Source organism: Lissotriton helveticus, chromosome 9 (assembly GCF_964261635.1).
Source record: "Lissotriton helveticus chromosome 9, aLisHel1.1, whole genome shotgun sequence".
In the NCBI taxonomy this organism is placed as follows: domain Eukaryota; kingdom Metazoa; phylum Chordata; class Amphibia; order Caudata; family Salamandridae; genus Lissotriton; species Lissotriton helveticus.
Genome location: NC_136070.1, coordinates 1,209,118,668 through 1,209,142,456, shown reverse-complemented (window position 1 = coordinate 1,209,142,456; position 23,789 = coordinate 1,209,118,668). Strand labels below are relative to the sequence as shown.

The window sequence follows — 23,789 nt, the reverse complement described above, 5'->3', positions numbered from 1 at the left end:
CAATGCAAAGTGGCCAAAGCTGGCCCTGCAGGAGCACGACTTGGGAGATTTAGCACTAAGCGAGCCTCAGCATTTTGAACTCTCTGTAATTTCTGAAGTCTCCATTTGGTGACCCCTAGATATAAGACATTCTAACTGCCAAGTGACTGCTGCCTGTATGATGATTTTCCTGGCCGAGAGCAAACTACAAAGACATGCAGCCTAAATTGGTTAAGAAGTAGAAATATAGTCCTCATGGACAATACATACAGGAGTGCAGTTATAAATGCATTTCATTGTGTGCATTCTAAATAGAGAACTGTTTTATAAATAACTAGCAGCCCGTCCCGACGTTGTCCGGGTATGAAATAGAATGTGTGTATTTGGCAAGGGAAATTTATTTTAAAATCTCATGGTAGACAACATTTTTTGTTTCATTAGAATAGGGACGGAGAAGGTCCAGCTGCAGCCCTGGTTGATGTTAGCAGGCGCGTGTAATTGGTGTAGTGATCCGCCGCCTGAGCCCGGCTACAGCCCTGGTTGATATTAGCAGGCGCGTGTAATTTCGTTGAATGAGAGAGTTATCAGCCGCGGGTAAATCCGTTTAATGAGAGAGTTGAGTGACAGCGAGTAGGAGAGGCTGCAGTAATTGTCCCCGCAGACACGCTCATTTGCGTGTTCCCCCGCTTGAGGCCCAGATGCAGGCCTGTTTGATGTTAGCAGGCGCGTGTCCTCCCACTTGAGACCCAGCTGCAGCCCTGGTTGCTGTTATCAGGCGCGTGTAATTAGTGTACTGATCCGCCGCCTGAGCCCGGCTAGAGCCCTGGTTGATGGTAGCAGGCGCGTGTAATTTAATTGAATGAGAGAGTTCAGTAACAGCGCGCAGGAGAGGCTGCAGTAACGTTACTTACCAGGCCTCCAGGTGAACGCTTTTGTCACGCCCCCAGCACACGGCCACAGCAGACGATCGTCTGATTAATGTACGCCCCACATGGCATGAAGGGCGAAACGTAGCACACGCCCCCAGCGTTTCTCACGCCCCCAGCGTGCTCCTTGATGCGCCGCAATTGCGTTCACATGGCATGAATGCCGATACACGCCCCCAGCATTTCTCACGCCCCCAGCGTGTTACACCCTCACCGTGCCCCTTGAGGCTGCGCAGCAACGTAATTGGCGATTGTATGTACGACTCACATGGCATGAAGGGCGGACACATGCCCCCAGCATTTGTCACGCCCCCAGCACACGCCCACAGCCCACATATGTGATGGCCGTACCACACGCCCCCAGCGTTAGTCACGCCCACAGCCCACGCCCACAGCACAACGCAGACACGCCCACAAGGGACTACTTTGCTGGCACGGTTCTTTTACCTTTTAAGTGTATAGAGGAGTTGGCCTAACGGCTAAGGCGCTCGACCTCGGACCTGGGGATCTGGGTTCGAGTCTTGGTAACGACGCCAAACATCCTGTGATTCTGGGCAAATCACTTAATCTCCCCGTGCCTAACAAAAATGAATGTGTGTCCTCATGTAACGTAACTGGTGCTATGTAAAGCCCTCTGATACCTGATTCAGTTCGAGTCAAGTTCGCGCTATATAAAACTCTTAAAAAAAAAAGAAAAATATGGTGGCCGTCTGCATAGCCTATGTCCTTCTGCTGCAACTGCCCTTTCCAACGCTGTATTGGGTGTTGTGATTGGTGCTGTGGTTACTGAGATTACCCGCCTCAATGGTTTGGGCTCTCTCTTTATAATATTAGTATGGATAGATTCAAATGGACACATTCTGGTATGCTCTGATATAGCAGCAATCAGATAAAAAAGGCAACTCTGAAAGGAATTTACAACATTATTAGCAGGAGGCAGTAACTGACAAAACTGGAATGTGTCCTGTGCTGTGAAGATCTGGTAGAAAGCGCCCTGCTATCAAGTCAGGCTCTAAAAGGTGTCTCGGACTGGCCAATAGGGTAATCAGGCAATGCCTAATGGGCTGGTCTGAAAGATCTGTGTGTATGCTGGGTTTTATGCAGTTTGACGGTCTGTTTTGTGGCCAGGTGGGTCGTTTTATTACTGCTGATTTCCCTGATATTACCACAGGCATTGCTTGCAGCAAACACAAATGAATGCAATTTCCCATACAGGTATCATTACAAGTTCAAAACAGTACTGAATTGCAAATGTGGGCCACTTTATTTAGTTATCTGGTTTGCTAATGGGAGGCCACTTTTATTTTAGTGCCCAGGCCTATTTTTTGTCCCTGTCTGACCCTGACTCTAAACACAAAAGCAATACGAGTGGAATCATTCAATATAAACAAAAGTGCTTGCACTGAACGGAACTACCTTGTGATTGGTTGTGCTCCTTGTGAAAGAGCAAAATGAAGTCACTCAAAGCGAAGTTAGCCAGTGGCTGAAGTAAGCTGACCCACTGTCCCTTGATGTATGCTGTAGTGGGCGGAAGCAAACTGTGAATGACTCAACAACAGACCAATGGATGAAGAGAGCTGGCTGCAAGCCTCTTTAAGTAAGTATATTGTACATTTAATGTTTGTAAATTTGAAAGGTTTTCACTGTCCCCAAATCTAAAAATAAACAGCAATTTGTCAGAATACTTAGCCAGACATTTGACCGCTGTCTTTGAAGCACAGCAAATGTGACAAGATAAATACAGAATTTAAAGCCATCTTTATTTATTGCTTGGACTTTCACAACTCACCAAAAATCTGCCGGCGACCTACAGTTTGAGAAACACTTCTCTAAAGAAATACACTTTGCATGCATGATGGGTGTGTGTACGGCATGTGGACCAAGCACAGTTTGTGTCTTTTTTCTGCCCAGGGGTCTGTCACTCCTTTGCAGAGAAGGTGCTGATATTCAGAAATGGGAGCCACAGGGTAAAGTAGTGGTCAGTTACTGCTTGAGCGTTTGGCTGAGGAGCCTCTGACTGTAATGCAGACCAGATGCCTGTGCCGGACTGTCCAGCTGCATGTATGTATAGGAGGATGTCCAGTGTGTATCTAAGAAGTAGGGCTAGCTGTGCATGCCTGTGAAAGAGGGGTATGTGTCTCTGGTTGAAGGTAACATAATACATTTAAAGCACAGTTGTTGCCCTGAGATAGGATATTCTGCTTCTGGCTACAAAAAAGGAGAAACAATACCATAAAAAAAAGAATGGATCGAAAGAATAAAGCGTAATATGAAAGAAATGAGATTAGTTTAATCTACAATGGCAGAGAATCTCCAGGTTCTGAGGTTTTTGCAAATAATACATATATTTTTTAACGAAGGCTAAGTAGACTTCAGCATGTTATATGCTTTAGCAGTGTTGAACGAGGCGAAGCTTCCTCCCAGGCAGGAACAATGTACAGAAGTGGCCACCAGCAATTTGGATTTGAGGAACAAAGGATTTGCATGGGTTGGATTTAATGACCCTGTGATGTGTTAACGCAGGGTCTATAAGATGTATACGTCTCTGGCAGAACGGCAGCCATTTATTTGTGCCAAGCTTGGCAATAGGAAGCCACCGCACCAGATGTGAAGAGATGGAAGTGTACCTACTAACTTTGAGAATGGGTTTACTGTGTCATATTTAGAATTACCCCTATTCTCAATAGTAGGTACTGTAGTAGGACCAAGTAAAGCAACTTGCAACTGGCAAGAAGCAGACGCTGTATGTAATAATGTCATTACACTTATTCCAACTACTCCTCGCTTCACTCACAGTGGCACAGGAATGCACCAAAGCACAAAGGAGCATTAGATTGAAGCCTGTGCATTCTATATGACCACAGTCCTAGGGAAGACAAAGGAGACAGTACCTCCCTAGTTGTAGTAACGTGGTTATGGGTTTAGAAAACAGGAGCCATTCACTTGTTTCAGAGGAATATTATTGTACTAAAATTAATTAGCATTAATAGAATTCTGATTGACAATTATAGGAGCATAGGACAGAGAAAAATATTTTCAAATCATACAATGTTTAGATGAACGAAGGTGAAAATCATCACCAGTGAAAAGAAAGTACAGATGGTGGCGTGGATGCTATAGAACCAGGTTGGGAGTTATTTCGCTGAAAAAGGAAAAAAAACTGGTCCAGGGATAAAATGCGAGAGAAATATAATTATTCACCAGGTCGACATTATCACCCGGTAGACACTACTATGGCGAGGTTCACTGTCTTACTATTATTAGAAAGTATGAATTATGTCTACCTTTTCTTGTGTGCCCCCCCCTACCCCCCCTCCCATTCCTTCCCGGATTAATTCATTAATACTCCTCCATCTATGATTAAAAGGAAAGTTGAGGCATCATGTACACGTTTTTTTTTTTTACCTTTTCTGTTTTGCTTTCTCTTCCAGAGGCATACCATTGAGCTGATTCCACTCACCAAGGTGGAGTACGCCTGGAAAGACAAGTCACACTTTTATTTTGTGTATGGTATGGAGAATCAGGTGTTCACAGACGACTATCCGGCGAAGTGCTGCTGCTCTGTCATGTGACCAGTAGAGGGCAGCAGGCAGCCCGTGAAGGGTGTACATGCAAAGAGAAGGAACGAACCATGCTCTCCCTGGACTACATCGGATCGGCTAAGCACGCCGACCGACTAATCGCAGCGGAATTTTTCCACCCCCCTTCTGAATGCGCCTTTTGTGGTTGTTATCTATTTTAGGGCAATATCTAAGCACCTTTTGCAGTTATCTGTTTTATTACATTTTCTATGGCTGTTGTACTAAGATACCGATATCAGTGCCTTGAAATGACATGCGAGTGATGCAATTCCTATACAAAGAACCTCTAAGTAAATAAATAGATTGGTGCACTCTGTAGGAAGCTTTTGAAAAAGAGAAATAGAAATTCATATGGGTTTCAGATTTCCATGTGTGCATGTCTATATTTATCCAGTGTACATGTATTGTCACTAAATCTACAGACATGCACGAAGCATGCTTTGTAAATTTACACCTGGATTAGCAATTTTAGGGAAATGACATGGTACATGCGTAAAGTCTGTTTAACCCCTTCACTATCTCACACTCCAGGAGCACTCATCCAGTGTACTGTAAAAATTAGAGGCCTCACAATTACATTGAATAAACTAAGTGGCTTGTCTGCCTTTTCATACAGTTTGAGTAGCTAGCACTGATTTCCAAGACTTCCGGTTCCAACGTTTCCAGTTCAGGACTTTCTGCAACAACACATTTCACATTTTAAAGTAGCCTTCTGCATATTTTCATTTTAACGAGGTTATAATAAACTTTGTTGTAAAATAAATACTTTTTAACGCAAAAATTTCAAAGTACCTAGAGATTATTCTGGTTGAAGAAAAAGTCTTTCAATCAAATTCAGGAAATGGAAAAACCTATAGGTTTCAACCCAAGGAGAAGCTGGCAAAATTCTCACTTTGAAAAGTTTCCTGTCCCATCTTGGGCAGTTTTACTCAACTTTCCCGGAGGTGTTTTCCGACAAAAACGGTTTTCACAGAAAAATAAGACGTTTAAAAGCTTTGGATCTGAAAGCTGATTTAGCAGGTTTTCTGCTATTAGCATATATTTAAAAGTAAACGAAACACATTCTTTTCCCCCCCAAATTTCTTAACGTTCACTCAGTTTGCAAAATGTTGAGAACACGTCATCATTACTTCAAAAAACCTTCACAGCTCCGCACACTGCTATCACATTCGCATACAAAGGGGCAGATTTACAAGCCGGTTGCGCCTCTTTTACGCCGCCGTTGCGTCACTTTTGTGACGCAGCGGTGGCGCAAAAGATGCGCCATGGTGCGGTGTATTTACAACGGGACGCATCTGAGATATGCAAACACAACAATGATGGACAGAATGTGGATCAATGTCACACATTCACCCCAGTCAAAAGATCTGGGCCCAAATCCATCGTTTTTCCACTCCACACCACCCTGGGTTAGACAATGGCGATATGCAAATCAGCGCTGACCCTGTTGCCCCATGGGAACAGTCCAGTCCGAACTACAAAAGCCATGTCCTTCCCAGAACGGAAACAAGCATCCGAGGACCGGCCCGGTTTCGAGGTAACACCTCTCATCAGCCCGGCTAGCTTGATTCCAGTGGTGTGGAGTGTCTGGGACTCACGTCTGAGCATCCCCAGTACACTTAGAGCGGTAACTGCAAACACAACAATGAGGGACAGAATGTGGATCAATGTCACACATTCACCCGTCAAAAGATCTGGCCCCAAATCCATCGTTTTTCCACTCCACACCACCCTGGGTTAGACAATGGCGATATGCAAATCAGCGCTGACCCTGTTGCCCCATGGGAACAGTCCAGTCCGAACTACAAAAGCCATGTCCTTCCCAGAACGGAAACAAGCATCCGAGGACCGGCCCGGTTTCGAGGTAACACCTCTCATCAGCCCGGCTAGCTTGATTCCAGTGGTGTGGAGTGTCTGGGACTCACGTCTGAGCATCCCCAGTACACTTAGAGCGGTAACTGCAAACACAACAATGATGGACAGAATGTGGATCAATGTCACACATTCACCCCAGTCAAAAGATCTGGGCCCAAATCCATCGTTTTTCCACTCCACACCACCCTGGGTTAGACAATGGCAATATGCAAATCAGCGCTGACCCTGTTGCCCCATGGGAACAGTCCAGTCCGAACTACAAAAGCCATGTCCTTCCCAGAACGGAAACAAGCATCCGAGGACCGGCCCGGTTTCGAGGTAACACCTCTCATCAGCCCGGCTAGCTTGATTCCAGTGGTGTGGAGTGTCTGGGACTCACGTCTGAGCATCCCCAGTACACTTAGAGCGGTAACTGCAAACACAACAATGATGGACAGAATGTGGATCAATGTCACACATTCACCCCAGTCAAAAGATCTGGGCCCAAATCCATCGTTTTTCCACTCCACACCACCCTGGGTTAGACAATGGCGATATGCAAATCAGCGATGCAATTTCCGCCCTAAGTGCGCTGGGGATGCCCAGACGTGGGTCCCAGGCACTCCACACCACTTGGAGTCAAGCTAGCCGGGCTGAAGAGAGGTGTTACCTCGAAACCGGTCCGGTCCTCGGATGCTTGATTCCGGTCTGGGAAAGATATGGCTGTTGTAGTTCGGACTGGACTGTTCCCATGGGGCAACAGGGTCAGAGCTGATTTGCATAAAGCCATTATCTGACCCAGGGTGGTGTGGAGTGCAAAAAAACGATGGATTTGGGCCCAGATCTTTTGACTGGGGGAGTGTGTGACATTGATCCACATTCAGTCCATCACTTGTTGTTTTTTGCAATTTCCGCCCTAAGTGCGCTGGGGATGCCCAGACGTGGGTCCCAGGCACTCCACACCACTTGGAGTCAAGCTAGCCGGGCTGAAGAGAGGTGTTACCTCGAAACCGGTCCGGTCCTCGGATGCTTGATTCCGGTCTGGGAAAGATATGGCTGTTGTAGTTCGGACTGGACTGTTCCCATGGGGCAACAGGGTCAGAGCTGATTTGCATAAAGCCATTATCTGACCCAGGGTGGTGTGGAGTGCAAAAAAACGATGGATTTGGGCCCAGATCTTTTGACTGGGGGAGTGTGTGACATTGATCCACATTCAGTCCATCACTTGTTGTTTTTTGCAATTTCCGCCCTAAGTGCGCTGGGGATGCCCAGACGTGGGTCCCAGGCACTCCACACCACTTGGAGTCAAGCTAGCCGGGCTGAAGAGAGGTGTTACCTCGAAACCGGTCCGGTCCTCGGATGCTTGATTCCGGTTGCTTGATTCCGGTCTGGGAAAGATATGGCTGTTGTAGTTCGGACTGGACTGTTCCCATGGGGCAACAGGGTCAGAGCTGATTTGCATAAAGCCATTATCTGACCCAGGGTGGTGTGGAGTGCAAAAAAACGATGGATTTGGGCCCAGATCTTTTGACTGGGGGAGTGTGTGACATTGATCCACATTCAGTCCATCACTTGTTGTTTTTTGCATCTGAGATATGCGTCACGTTGTGAAGCCCTGCGCCACATGAAACCTGCGTCAGGTTTCATGTGGGCGTTTCCATGAAGGGGGGGGCGTTCCGTCGCTGGAACGCCCCTGGAAAGTGACTCAGTGAAATCTACAAGATTTACTAACGCTGATGCGTCAAAACCCTGCGCCTGCTTGAAGCAGGCGCAAGGCTTGACGCACCACGTTAACAGATAGGGCAAGTTGGAAAAGTGCTGGAGTTGCGTGCCGCATGCAGCATAACTTCAGCACTGCGCCAACTACACGCCCTAGATGCGACACGCATCTGTTTCTTCCTGCGCCGCGCTGCGCCGCATTGTAAATGCGGCGCATCATGGGTGGCGCAAGGATAAACTTGCTAGCCGTATCTTTCCTGGCGCATCTCTGCTGATTTGCAGAGATGCGTCAGGCAACATAAATCTGCCCCAAAGTTTTTATAATTTCATCTCATTGCCACTCTTTAATTTGTTTCATTTGTAATCTGTTTGCTGTTTTTTTTACTAGAACATGTCATTCCTTAACCGTGGCTATATTTTATCGTATTGTATCTCTGTTGTGTATTTTCACATTGCTTTGTCATGATAATGCGGGTAATTTGTACTGCACAATGTAAATGCTGGAAAACATTCTTCCAGCGGCCATGTTAAAAAAGAAGCCCCCAAACAACTTGCTAGTGAAAAGTTATGTTTGTGTTATGTATAGTTTGTTGCCGAATAGCGGACGCCAGTGTTTGTGTTACACTTTCAAAGATGGTAAAACTACTTTTATTATAAAGAAGTTTACAACTTTCAGACACAATGAGTACCTAAACATGTTTTGTCCTTCTAAACAAACTATGTGGGAGGTTTTGCTTTCTGATAAATTGTGAGAAAAGCCATAGCCATCTTTAGACGATATGAGAAAAGCCACCAACTTTTGTATGGTTTTCCACTTGTATCAGCAGATTTTTTTAATCATTTGGAGATATTTTGGAGCTCCACTTGACTTCAGGGTGTACATAGATGCAAATACATATAGGGTGGGCTTGTGGAGCGAGGCAAAAACAAGCTGCTGTTTGTTAATGACCTAAGTGGTTGCATTGAGAATCTATTTTCCTTCATGTAATAATAGTAGGAAAAGAATTAGCAAAACACAAAGAGGCCGATTATGATGTCGGTCTGAAATCCTCCGACCACTAGTGGGAAGCTTTCTGACCGCGTCGGAGGCTTTCCGTCCGACACAGTCGGTTTGCGGTCCGACTACCGAACTACGATGTCGGCTGTCAGAGCGTAAAATGTCCGGTCATTCCGACATGGTCGGAGTCTTCCGGCCGGTTGGACCTGCACCATAATCCCCTATGGACTGTGTTTCCGAAGTCGAGACTACGATGTCGGTTTCTGACAGCCTTTCCGAGCCAGACTTTCCGGTTCAGAAAGGCTGTCAGAAAGTGACTTTGGGGGCTTCTTTTAGATTGATCTTTTAGATTAAAAATCTTTATTTGTGTTCAGTAAAACTTACAGTAGATAGTGTTCCGGAATTTTTTATTGCACTTTTCCTTCCCAAAGACCAAGTTTGAATGCATCATCTGTTTACTTTAGGCCTTGGCAGATAGGAGGCTTTTTCACAATTACAATTTTGTAATGAGCCATGACACTTGAAATATGGTACATGGGATATCTACCACTTTGTGATAGAGTATCCCTTCCCCATACTCTAAATAAGGCCCTTTTTTGTGTGTCTTTTATAACCTAGGTTGATTATTAATACACCTCTCACATTATATACATGACATTATTTGGCTAAGAGAAATATTAATGTTTATTTCAGTTTCGATGTTAGGGTATGCCTTCTGCATCATTAATTTATATCCTTATTTTAAGATATATGTTGTTTGTCATATCCTGTAAAGTACAAGTTAATTTTTCTTATGCTGCATTTTCAGTATATGTTGCTTCTGTCAAAACCTAAAAGGATTATTGATTCATTTTTCAATGTTTTTCTGTTTGCTATCAAATTCCCATGACACATATCAATCCTTATGACATATGGTTGTGCCTTCAAAATCTCGAGATCATTAATGATGCAGATTCTAGTTTTAATACATATTGTCTCTTCCAAATACCGAGGGCATTTTTGCAATATATTTCACTTCTCATAAATGTTATGACTTGCAAATTTAAGATTACTATGTATGTTTATTGCATTTTTTTTGCTTGTTTTGCTGTCCATAAGTCAGGGTCAGTATTTTGTTTCAGGTGGTACGTTGTGATTTCTATAGCCGACTGTCATTAATAATGCATACTCCAGATTTTCTCGATGTTCTGCCATCCATTGACTAGGATCTATGTTGTGCCCTGACCATTCTCAATCTATTAAGTATGAATACGAATGTTGAACGTTCTGTATCCAAAGGTCAATATTGATGCATATTCCAGTTGTTTTTATATTTATAGCCATATATAGATCACCTTCATTAAAAGTTCTTGTTCAAGATTTAATGGCTCTTAAGCCTTCTGCAGGGAAAGATCACTTTAGAAATACTGATGCTTATTTTTTGTAAATGTCCTGCAAGCTATAGCACATTATCTGTATCAGCTCTTATTCCAGGTTCAATGGATTTTGAGCATTCCATATCCATGTTCATGAATATTTCAGTTTTTGTATATATCACCTTTGACACCCCAATGTTATTAGTGGTGGATTTTAAAATGTCAGTGGATGTTTTGCTATACAGTGACAAAGGTTTGCATACTAGTGTATTCCATTGTCATGAAACGTATACGCTATGAGCATCCCACAACAGTGCTGCGCAGAGCAAGCAGTGGCACATCACTAATCGGGCATTAAACAAATTTGACACATATGTTAAAGTGTCCTGTATGTTCAAGGAACATAATTCCAATGCTTGCTGAGGCTTTACAGATGTACCACTAAATTATGTTAATTGTGTTCTCTACCCAATGTATATGTTCTTCATGTATCCCATGAGGCTCCTAATTTTGTGATCATCTTTCAATTTCAATTCAGTATATGTATTGACTTGGTTAATGGATAGGTCTCAACCTCATTCAACATTGCTGACTCTGTTTCACAGTAAGTCCGCCCTCATGCTTTCAACACAGCAAATACATCTCTTGATGTGGCTCTGTCTCAGTTATTTATTAACTGTATATAGTGAAATGGCCACAACCTTCGGATTATCCTAATTTGGATATTTTATATGAGACATGATTTAATGTGTTATAAAAACAAATGGTGTTATTCTCCTGCAGGTCTGCTACTAAGACACAAAATGTATTTTCTTAACTCAGAGAAAGTATGCTTTCTTCTGTACAGAAGATTGGAGCCACACAGAATCACCTCTGACTCTATGTACAACGTTATGCAACCTAGATTTTTTTACTATCAAATGTTTTAATACAAAAAAGTTAAATAAACTGAAAATGTTGACCTAAAGACTGTACCAACTTTTTCTGGCTTTTCTCAGGTACACCAGACATAGTTAGCCCCATCTCCCCTCATGATTTAATGCTCCAGGATGTTCCTAGCAATGGCTGTGAAAGCTAAACTCTCATGTGATCATTGTAGGTGCCATGGAGTGGATAGTGGTGGTTGAGGTGCAGCTGTATGAAGGCCTTATTGGGTGCGGATGGAGCCACACAGGATGCATGCCATGCAAGCAATGAAACTTTGTGTGCAGAGGTGGGTGGGTGAAACCAGACTATGTGGGGTACTGCTGCTTAGCAGCACCAATCTCGTATATGCAGAAATTGGCGTCTAGTGCTGCAAAGGGCTGATGATGCTGTCCCTCATGTTCATTTGACTACAGGAAGCTATACACATCGCATAACTGCCTGTAGTTCAAAGAATGTTTGCAGCGTTGTGAGTCTTCAGAATACGCGTCTTACCATACCTGTGAATTGCCACCAATATCTATCATCACTGCTGAAAATGAATTATAATTGGTAAGGCTTTTCACCTTGTCAAGCACTATTTGTAATTTCCTAGGAACTATGTGGCATATTATGTCTGGCCAATCTCGTGGCTCTTTTTAACACCAAAGATTGTGTAATTAATCTTTAGCCACATTCTGAGTATGCTTTTTCTGAAATTTCAGAATAGTTTATCTATTGAAATAGCATTAGATGGAAAGGTGAGAGTCTTTTCTGATTTAGGGAATGCAAAGTATGCCCCAGGATAATGCACAGTCGACTCATGATTGCAAGTTGAAACCAGTTATGTAGCCAATATGTTCGCTGAAAAAGTATATATTTGCTAATTAACTGGTCTCCTTAATTACTTTTTATGTAAAACTTGCAATTGCACTACAGAGCCTCTAAGTGTTTCCTGAGACTATGTTCTCTTAAAACAAGCATGTAGACTCTGGAATGTAAATTACACAGCATTGAGTGAAAGCCATCTTCACAAGAGATTATAATGACTGCTACATGTCGTTCTTGGGATATGGTTGTCAATCGAAGTGTACTATAACCTGCAAGGTGCTGCATTTTATGTAGAAGAGGGTATGTTTCACTCCTTAAAGGTCTATCTGAGATGTTTCACTCCATTTATACCAGTAATCAGAAAATAGAAAGTTCTGGGGCCATAGTATAAATTGTGCCCCGGGGGCACAATGGGCATCTGTGCCCGCTTTTTGTGCCCCCAGGGGATTAGAGAATGGGCCGCAGACGCTTGTGTGTCCCTTCCTGGAACACTAATAGTGCTGCTGCACATATAGCACCAGCTCCATCATAATAGGGTGTTAGGGGATCCATTTGCCTCTGCGCCCACTCCATACTACCGATGTGGGCGCAGAGGCAAGCATGCCTTTAAGAGGCACACTGAAAGGTGGAGCACTATCAGTTCACCTGCTAAAGGCAACCCTCGGGGGAAGGGGGAGAGGAGGAGGTCCCATTGACCCCCACACATCACCATCCAGGCCGGTGCAATCACTCACCGCAACCGCCTGCAAGGGGATCTCTAAGCCCTCTTGAACGTTTCAGCCTGAACAGAGAAACACAGCATCTTTTAAACAGCTGTACTGTATTTCATTATATGTGCTGGCCTGGTGGCAGCACATGTTCATGGCTGCCCTGGGGGTAGCAAATTCTTTCTAATATGGCACACATTCCATGTGTAAGCAGGGCACACCTTTTGAACGGTGCGCTGTGGCGCAAACAAGAAAAATACGCCATATTCAAAATACGGTCCCAAGTCTAATTTGCTGTTGAAGAGGTAGAATTTTCAGAAGCCTATGTTAAAGGAATTTTATAAATATTGCATTGGTGGTGTTCAAATGCATTAGATGAAAGCTTATTTGGGGGTTGGGGGAGGTGAAATACTACTCAGACAGGGTCAAACACACGCAAACCCCAAAATACCCTCTACCTAACCCTCTGGTAGCTTGGCACAGAAGCAATCAGGCTTAATTTAGAGACAATGTGTAACCTATTTGTGCAGCACTTCAAACAGTAATTATGTGAAAGCACAACACAAGAAAAACCCCACACTAATTTAGAAAACACCGAGCAAAATGTAGTTAATTATTTGTGACTAAACCTCAATAGAGCAGGAAAACAGCAAACACTGTATGCTAATATCAATAGCTTTACCTGGAAAAAGTTGAAAGCAACTGGAGATAGAGAGATGGTGTGACTACAAGCCGAATATGTGTTTTCAGTTGAAGAAGGCACATATTTGCCACTGGATGTGATTGAAGGATATAATAAATACCTCCTTATCTTGATTGTCTCTATACAGATGGGGAACATCTCTATTTGCACTTTGAAAACCAGTCAATCACCAAGGAAGCAACATACACAATGAACATTAACTAAAAGACTCTTAAGTTGGAAGCATTGAACACATTGACCATTGCCAGAATGTGTGTCTGACCACAGCCTACAAATGAGGCTCTTGAGACTATAGCACAATAAACAAAGTGAGTGTCACATTTGGATATGTCAATATTGTCAGCTACAATTTCCCTGTGGAGTCAAGGATGGATGGCAGGGGATGAGACAGCTTAAGAGGCTTTGTGAAAGAGTCCAGGAGATACGAAGTTGAGGATGAACAAAGAAAAGCTGTTTGTCTATCATACTCCTAAAGACAACCAGTGGCATATAATTTGTGACAGTTTAGGATGTAGAGGTACAAGATGGAATCTATTTGTAATAAGGCATATGGAAAGTTGTATCCGTTGATCATAAGCAGTTCACTAAATGACAAAGTCTGGCACTCAACTAAAATCAATTAATCAATCAGGCATTTGTTAAGCACAACTACTCACCCGTGAGGGTCTCAAGGCGCTGGGGTTGGGAGGGTGCAGGTTCCGGTCCATCAAGGAGGGGGTCCATTGAAGAGCCAAGTCTTGAGATCTCTTACGAAGATGGGGAACGCTGTTGTCTGTCTGAGGTGGAGCGAAAGGGCGTTCCAGGCCTTGGCCGCCAGGAAGGAGAAGGAGCAGACTCCATATCTGGTTTTTCGGGTGCCTGGGGGTAAACGTCTATTACAACCCGGTGTTTACACCGCACGACCTTTACCAAGCTGCCATTACAACGCAAGTCGGTACTACGACTTGCTCTGGATGGCGCTGTTGGTTAAGGAATATTGTAATTTTATATTCCAACACCTTCCCTACTGTTACGTGAACTGATGTTGGAATATAAAATTATAATAATCCTCAATCCACGCCCTCCAGCGCAAGTCGTTGTAACGACTTGCGTTGTAAATTCCGCGATGTAAAGTACCGCGATCAAAATGATCACGTTGAACTATCATACATCCGTCCGTGAGACCAATACTCTGGATGCTATATGACCGCTACAGAAATGAGGCCCAAAATGACCAGTTTTTATGTCCACCAGTTGCATTACCCACTTGGCTTGATGATCCAGAGCTGGATATGAAATGGAGCATGAGACTTTTTAAATGCTATCAATTATTGCGAAGAAGACATTCTGAGAGGGCAAGATTCATATTCTTGAAGATCTCAAACTGCGCTGAAATTCAGATGATGAGGAATGAACTCATTTCACACTTGAATAGACGGCTTTTATTCTTCCAGGGCGTAAGAAGAAGATCCCTAAATGGATACATTGTATGCAAGATGTATCTAAAATCCTGACATCTTAAACTATTTCAAAATATTCCAAGATCAATATTGTATGTTTCAAAGACCAAGCTTCAAGAGAAAGCAGCTAATTATTATTCCAGGAGTTAAAACGTTGTAATACTGAATTTACATAATATATTTAGATGCAGAATTAGGGGCCGATTATGATGAGGCCCGTAAACCTCCGACCTGTGGTCAGAGACTTACGGGCCTCATCGTCAGTTTCAATTCCGACCAGCTGATTAGGATACAGCCAGTCGGAATTGAAACCTGCTGGTCATTCCGGCTGGCTTCTGATGGGCTCGGAGAGCCCGTCCGCTAGTCGGAATGCGGCCTGTAATCTCAAGGGCGCGTATTTCTGCCCTTGAGATTACGATGACGGTGGTTTCCAATATGGTTTCCATGACGGCCTGTCTGACATGGAAACCATGTTGGGAAGCATCTTTGGGGGCCTGCAGCAAGTCCCCCTTGGGTGCACGGCCTCAGCCTGAGACCTCTTAAAAACCAGTAGACCAAAGGGTGTTCACCTATATTTTCTATTTACCTAAAACCACACTTTCCAAGTTAATTGTTGTATCTTATTTGTACATGGGCCCAAAGAGGTTCTAATAAGTTGTCCAGACTCCCTATAAAGGCCAGCAATACACAAATCTTACTAAAATATTCAACTCTATCCGTTCTGGATTGCCAAATCTGATGAGGCGGTGGAATGAATGAGAGAGATTGCATAGGAGATAACTGAGATTTGGAAGTAAGATTAGAATACTACTGGCATCACCAGAACATCTGTTTACCAGATGTAAGGGTGACTAGTTCCAAGGGACCACAACTGTCTCCGGTGTTGTACCGCTTTGTTCGCCATAAGTTGGCAGGGTATGCTCAGACGTGAGTCCCTTGCTCACTTTGCCACTGGATTCAAGCAAGCCTGGCTGAAGACGGCTGAAATGCCAGAAACCAGTCCTAGGAAGCTTGTTTCCGGTCCAGGGAATGGCATGGCTTGGCAGTTCGGGCTGGACTGTTCCCATGAGGCACAGGGTCAGACTGATTTGCATATGGCCATGTCTGAACTGGGGTGGCAGAGTGGGCTAAAGAACGGTGATGGATTAAACCCAGATCTGTTGACTGGGTGTGAGTGTTTGATTGGTTCAGATGCTCCGTCCATCACCACCCCCTTTTGTACCGCTTTGTACGCCATAAGTTGGCTGGGTATGCTCAGACGTGTGTCCCTTGCTCACTTTGCCACTGGATTGAAGCAAGCCTGGCTGAAGACGGCTGAAATGCCAGAAACCGGTCCTAGGAAGCTTGTTTCCAGCCCAGGGAAGGCATGGTTTGGCAGTTCGGGCTGGACTGTTCCCATGAGGCACAGGGTCAGACTGATTTGCATATGGCCATATCTGAACTGGGGTGGCAGAGTGGGCTAAAGAACGGTGATGGATTAAACCCAGATCTGTTGACTGGGTGTGAGTGTTTGATTGGTTCAGATGCTCCGCCCATCACCACCCCCTTTTGTTCCGGAGTTGAGCTAGACATCTCAATATCACCACAAAGGGGCAAAGGGATAGTTCCGACCTGGAGAACAGAATCAGAGAAATACTGGTTGCAAATGCCTCCAGGCCTAGAATGCAACTATAAAGCTTGTTATATTTCATATAGATGCCCTAATATAGGCATGGTTTTAGCTGTCCTAATATAGGCATGATCCTTCACCTACATTAGTTCCCTGTACTACTCAATAACGGGCTCTGAGGGTTGAACCTTATCTAGTCTGTGGTCTGGGTACAGAAGGAGGGTTTTCCCCAAACAAAGGCCTCCTATACCATCTTCGATGTGCTCATACAGTATGAATGAATATTCATAAGGGTTCTTGGAAACCAGACAGGGGTTACATCCACCTGCATAACATCTACGTACACAGTTCATCCCATACGTCATCCTCATACCCAACAATGGCTAACACATGACACAAGGGACAAAGGGACTCTATATACTTTTCTGTGTAAATACAGCACCTCTTGCTAGTATTAGTTAGAGGGAACTGAGACTTCCAGGCCAACATACTTGCCAGAGATGCTGAGGCTCCTGCATGCAGATGCTCCAGCTGACAGTGGTCTAAACATCCCTCGTGGGGTGTCCAACTCGAGACCAGGACGAGGTCCCACACTCTATTCAGGTAATGGGGTTCGACTAAATCCTAGAGGGATTCTTGGCTTTTACACCTACTCACATGCAAGGTACACTTAGGTACATCTAGGCAGGCATCGTGGGAGTATGTGCTTTCTTTTATAAATGCAATTTATATACATGTATGTGTTCATGACTATTGCAAAACGGTGGAACTGTACTATCCTTTTCAATTCACTGTACTGCTGATCATATATCTCTGCTACTGTCTAATAGCTGTCGCAGCACATATATTTTACACTAGAAAAACAACTGTGCAATAAATTCTTATTCTAACAGGTCCGACTGTTTCTTCGTTGTAACTCTCTGAGACAGAAACAAAGTGAGCACGAGTGACTGAGCAAAAAGTAGTACATTGTTTCCACGATTCTGAGGGATCAGGGTTGTCATGTTCTGAGGTTGCCAGAAACAAATCTCTCCCCGATAAGAGCAGATTCCAGTGGCACTGTGAGCTAGCTAACGCAAACAGGCTAACGTACGCGGTGGGGGTCTCAATGAGATATGTGACAGAAAAAGGCCAAAAGATCATTCTTTCTAGTTTCTACCAGAAATCCCAACAATTATATTTGTGGAGATGATATCTGTATAGATTTCTCTGAATTCAACACAAACAGAACACTTTGGAGGACTTGAAGGGGTGTTTGTACGCGAGTGTGGCAAGATCTGAATTCTGAGCTATTTTTTAAATGTTGTCTAAACATATTTTTAGCTGACTACCCAGTGCTTTAGGATGACCATCCTTAGGCCATAAAGCTTGATGAAACACTGAAAAAACACCAAACAATGAGGACAGTTAATGTTATACTCCCTCCGAAGGAAATTGATGGAACTTTCAGTGTGTGATAGATCAAAACAAATCGACAGTTCATCATCTTTGAGGTCTCAGCAGACTATCCAGTTTTGTAGTTAGACATAGTCTCTAAGAGGTAAAATGGTCAATAGAGAATATAAGGGCTGACATGTCTGAGGTTTGTCACTTTGTTCTTTGTGGCTTGAAAATATTGCATACAAATTTAAAGCCCCTCGGGTGTAGAACAAGGATTTCTATTGCTTCCTTTCATGGTAGTAATGAAACATCCTGCTGGGATAGCTGCTTGTCCTCCTGAGAAAGATGAAAAGAGTTTGATAAAAAGTCTTGAACTGGAGCAGTATCTAATCCTATGTGAAAACCTTGTATGTTCTGAAGAAACCCATGATTTTGTGTGAGGGACAGACAGTTGCAAAAGTAAAGGTCAGTGTGATATCCTATGTGAGAAGGAATGAGTTTGTCCTCTGTAGAAGTAATGCCTGAAGGGCCTGCATTTCGTATATGGGAGAATAGCTGGTTTTTGGTATATGGTTGGCAGTTCAAATAACACCAGGAGTGTGGTCATTAAAAATGGCGGGGTAATCACTGCTCCTACTGGTCCTGGTGAAAAAATTTAAATCGAAAGCTTACCTTGAAGAGGATTGCACACTAATATGCAAAGCCTAGAGTGGCAGTCTTAATTATCACACTGTGTTCATATTTGTTAAATCTTACATTTCAGATCAGCACTAATATTTCTGCTTGGTTGCAATGTCTATTATATGCTGTTCTACTAGCTAGTCTGTTCTTGGACACCTGTACGCTCCCTACTTGAAATGTGCAGTGTAACAAAATCTGCAATTTCTATTATCTTTTCAGCTTTGTTTTCTTTCATTCCCAAAACTAGATACAACATATATATATCTATATATCTATACTACTATTATAAAGGAAGAACTTTTCACCTTTGAGGCAGGTAAACTCGGGAACCACAGTGCCAATCCACACACCCGATACATCATTGTAATCGTCAGGGTGTGCAGTTGGACATAGGCTATATAAAGTATAAAAATATGCGTTGTTTAATAAATTAACATTTAAAAAAAGTAGTCCCTTGGAAGTAGAGCCGGCCGTGACCTGCGTGTTGACGTCAGGAGCGTGGGGAGGAGCGGCATCCAGGAAGGTGAGTGACCTGCAGTTGGGTTTCCAGAAGAGGCAGGTACGTGCCCCTGCCAGCATGTCCAAATTTCCACCAGCTGCTGCCTAAAAGCCACCTCATGCTTTCATTAACCCGGTGCGCTCCATCCCCGAGTGCCGCCTCCCCTTCCCCAACCATTGCTCTCAGCCCTGATCCCAGCTGGGATGCTCGCAGCTAATGATCCCTGACATGACTTCCCTCTTAGTATAAACAACAGTGAAACAAAGAGAGAAAGAGTGAGGGAGGGAGGGAGAGGAGACAAGCAAGATCGGCAGGGCTACTCTCAGCGTCCGACTCAATCTCTCTGGATTTGCTACATTAGCAGGCAAGCTGGCGTCAGGTATCAGAGCGGCCGAGCTTTGATTGGAGAAATCTCTGCATTAGGATTATTAATGGAGAATTTGTTGACACACGGTCCGGAGCCCGGGTCTAAATTTAGAAGTTGCATAAAGTAAAAGCTAAAAAAAGGTCTCCCATGCCTCGCTCTCTGCCCACATCCACCTTTTAAGGTGCACGTTTCCCACCCCCTCCAAAGGTGGCAGAAAGATAATCCCTCTGTGGCACTGCTGGGATGTACAGGGAGGGTCAAGGACATGCCAGCTGGATACCGCTGTGAATTGCTTTTTACCCGTAAAAGGGATGCGTCACTGGAAGCATGCAATTGTTTTCTCTCACACAAACAGACAACATTCATCTCCAGGCACCCAGAGTAGTGTGCGCACATTTATCAGAAGCATGCTACAGTGCAGGTAGTTGCAATCTGCAAAGCAGTGTGGAGATTCAAGGTGGCCTCGCTCTCTGGGAATCTTGGTCACTGAGCAGTCCCCTTCTTACACCCCTTTGCCTTTCATGAATTATAGGAAGGCCCACTGGAGTTATGTGACTGTGGGGCTGCAGGGCTTTTCGCATAATTGTATATTTGGCGCATTTGCCACATAATCCATCCATCATCTGCCTCATAATCTGCAGAGTTTAACAAAAACAGTTTCTAGCTCAGTTGAAAAGTTATAAAAACCACAGCGACATGTTGCCACGCGGTGGAAAGACCTTCGCAAACATTGACTGGTCACCTTTCTATAACTTATTGCTATATTTGGGTGTTAAACAGGTAGTAATGAGGTACAACTAATGCACAGACAGTGCTATCAAGTTTAAAAATGTCAAAATCTATCTATACTACTATTATAAAGGAAGAACTTTGCACCTTTGAGGCGGGTAAACTCGGGAACCACAGCGCCAAACCACACACCTGATACATCATTGTAATCGTCAGGGTGTGCAGATGGACATAGGCTATATAAAGTATAAAAATATGCGTTATTTAAAAAATTAACTTTAAAAAAAAAGTAGTCCCTTCGAAGTAGCGCCGGCCGCGACCTGCGTGCTGACGTCAGGAGCGCGGGGAGGAGCGGCGTCCAGGAACGCGAGGAGGAGCGGCGGACATGGCGCGGGGGAGGAGCAGTGATGAACGGCGGAATGGCGGTGAGGACCGGCGGGAGGAGCGGTAAGCGGCGAGGAGCGGCGGAGCGGTGAAATGAGGAGCGCGGGGGAGGAGCGGCGGCTGAGGTAAGGCTCCGGGCAGGCGGGGGACAGGGCAGGCGGGGGACGGGGCGGGCGGGGGCCCGGGCTGCTTGACAATGTCGGGGCGGGCGGGGGGCCGGGCTGCTGCACAATGTGCGGTGAAATGAGGAGCGTGGGGGAGGAGCGGCGGCTGAGGTAAGGCTTCGGGCAGGCGGGGGTCGGGGCAGGCGGGGGACGGGGCGGGCGGGGCCCGGGCTGCTTGACAATGTCGGGGCGGGCGGGGGGCCAGGCTGCTGCACAATGTCGGGGCGGGCGGGGGTCGGGGAAGCCTGATTGCTCCCGGACAAGGTCGGAACGGGCAGCTATATATATATATATATATATATATATATATATATATAGAGAGAGCTGAAAACTTTGAGGCGGGTAAGCTCAAGAAGTACAGCACCAATCACAACACCCAATACAGCATTGGGAAGGGCAGTTGTAGCAGAAAGACATAGGCTATACAGATGCCCGCCATATACATTTGAAAGGTAAAATAACCTTACCAGCAAAGTAGTCCCTTGTGGGCGTGGGCGGGGCGCAGCATTACGACAAAAAAAAGCCTTCCTTGAGGGCGTGTGGAAACCAAACGTGTGCATTGGGCTGGGGGCGTGTGCTGGGGCGTGGCCAATGGGCGCAGCAATCAGCAAGGGGGGTGGCCAATGGGCGTGACAATCAGCTGGCAGCAATCGCGCAAAAATAAGCGTGCCTTGACGGCGTGTGGAAACCAAACGTGTGCGTTCTGCTGGGGGCGTGGCCAAGGCCAATGGGCGCGGCAATTGCGCTGGAGCAAGGGGTGTGGCCAATGGGCGCGGCAATCGCCGGCAGCAATCGCGCCGCATTCCTACATCATTGTACCAATAGCGCACCTGGGCGTACACGTTCCTTAGGTGTCTGCGTTCAGCTGGAGGCATGGTAAATAACCGTTTGCTTGTGAGCGTGACCCTTGTGCTGGGGGCGTTTCACGCATACTGTGTGCGAATAAACTGTGTGCGTTGTGCTGGGGGCGTGTCAGACATACTGGGGGCGAATGCCGCGTGTGCCTTCTGTTGGGGGCATGTCAGGTCAGGCGGCGGCTGACGCGACTAAGCGTGCCTGCTGGGACCATAACTTTTGAACTGACTGCACTTTCACAGCAGCGCATAGTCTCCAGCGCGCTCTCACCCACTCAACTCTCTGCATCAACCACTTTACACCACAAGCACAACATCAACCACAACTGGAGCCGGCCCTCAAGCGGGGGCTGGCGCGACTCAGCGTGCCTGCGGGGACAATAACTTTACAAATGACTGCACTTTCACACATGCTTACCTACGTCAGTGGAGTAAATACACACTAGAGACAAATACTTCTTACTCAGAGGTGCACAAAGTATATGCACACACATGCCTAACTATTGTGCCACTTCATGCTTTTAAAAGTCCTCATTACATCATTTAAAACGCTGCCTGAAAGTTCATACCCGGACAACGTCGGGACGGGCTGCTAGTATATATATATATATATATATATATATATATATATATATTCACTGAAAAAACCATAGGTTTCGCACCAGTTATAGTTAGCTGGAAATTTTACTCGCATAAAACCATTGAAATTCCCACGTTATAGTTAGTTGGACTCACTATAACTTGCGCGTGCAATGCACTGCTGATGCCGTCACATATTACATCACTCATGACATGGTCAGTGACATCACTCATGACATCACTGATGACACCATCCAGTGAATGTGTGTCTTTCTGAAAAATAAATGTGTTATATATGTATATGTAAAAGTTGATGGAAGAATAAATGTTTAAATAAGTGTTTACATGGATTTATTTTTTAAATTGATTTGTTAACTGGTTTATTAAGTGTATCTTAGTGAATACATATATTAGAGAGTAATGTTTAAATATTTAAATATATGTATTAGTGTTTCACTTTGTGTATAAGTGGCTGCATGGGTTGGTGAGTAGCTACATGTGTATGTATATGGGTTATTAGATGTTTTTCTTAGTATGAGTATGAGTGTTTGTATGGTTTGGTGGGGGTATTACTTAGCACATACATGCATGAATGACTGACTCTTCTTTGTATGTGTTTTGAAGACAGCATATGTGCAGGACTGTATGGGTGGATGAGTGTGTATATGTGTGTGTTAGTGAGTGAATGACTGTCTCACTAGTGTCTTTATCAGTAACTACATATGTTTTAATCTAGTATATGTGAATATTGATGTATATAAGTGAGTATATGTGAGAGTGAGGGATTGTAAGAGTTCCTGTTTAAATTAGTATGTGTTTCTATAAGTGATTGTTTAAGAGAGTAAGTATGTGTAAGTTTCCTTAGAAGTAAAGTGGTAGTGTGTGTATAGCTGTATATGCAAATAAATGGATGTTCAATAGTTTATTTACATGTGTGAGTATGTGTGAGAGGATCTTTTGGATGACTGTCGGTGTGTAAGAGGATGTATAGGTGTATCACTACATATGATGAGTGAGTACATGTATAAGTGACTATATAGAACTGTTGGTGAATGAGTGGATGTGTATATAGATGGTGGAATTATTGAATAGGTAGTTGTAACTGGTATGGGTATCTCCATTTTTTTGAAAATGTTAGTTTCTATTTTTGAATATGAGTTTCAAGGGTTACATTACAGTGAAAGGAGGTCTGTCACTCTGTCACAAGGATGGTGTCATCAGTGATGTCACTGACCATGTCATGAGTGATGTAATATGTGACGTCATCGGCAGTGCATTGCATGCGCAAGTTATAGTGAGTCCAACTAACTATAACGTGGGAATTTCAATGGTTTTATGCGAGTAAAATTTCCAGCTAACTATAACTGGTATGAAACCTATGGTTTTTTCAGTGAATTTAATAGGTTTTTTAATAGCTAATTTCTATTTTATAATGAATCCTATATTGTATATTTATGTAATACTATTTTTTTAAAAATGTATTTATTTATTTATTTTGCCCTGGAGCGCTCCCGGTGCGCGTACCTGTGAGCGCACCGGTAAGCGCAGT

At 44.2% G+C, this 23,789-nt stretch overlaps 2 protein-coding genes across 3 annotated transcripts in view; one reads left to right on the top strand and one right to left on the bottom strand.

Annotated features, from left to right (window-relative positions):
• Positions 1–4,802, top strand: part of LOC144782353 (protein SSUH2 homolog) — a 124,979-nt gene extending 120,177 nt beyond the window's left edge. The window contains exon 13 of the mRNA XM_078661671.1: positions 4,337–4,802. Coding sequence (XP_078517797.1) covers positions 4,337–4,477 — 141 coding nt within the window. The 3' untranslated portion in view covers positions 4,478–4,802. The remainder of the gene's footprint in view (positions 1–4,336) is intronic.
• The window catches only part of LOC144782352 (protein SSUH2 homolog), a 274,648-nt gene that overhangs the window by 76,745 nt on the left and 174,114 nt on the right, over positions 1–23,789 (bottom strand). The window contains exon 12 of one of the 2 annotated variants that reach the window (XM_078661670.1): positions 4,311–4,380. The exons of the other annotated variant lie outside the window; for it this stretch is intronic. Coding sequence (XP_078517796.1) covers positions 4,311–4,380 — 70 coding nt within the window. The remainder of the gene's footprint in view (positions 1–4,310; positions 4,381–23,789) is intronic. 2 annotated transcript variants of the gene reach the window in all.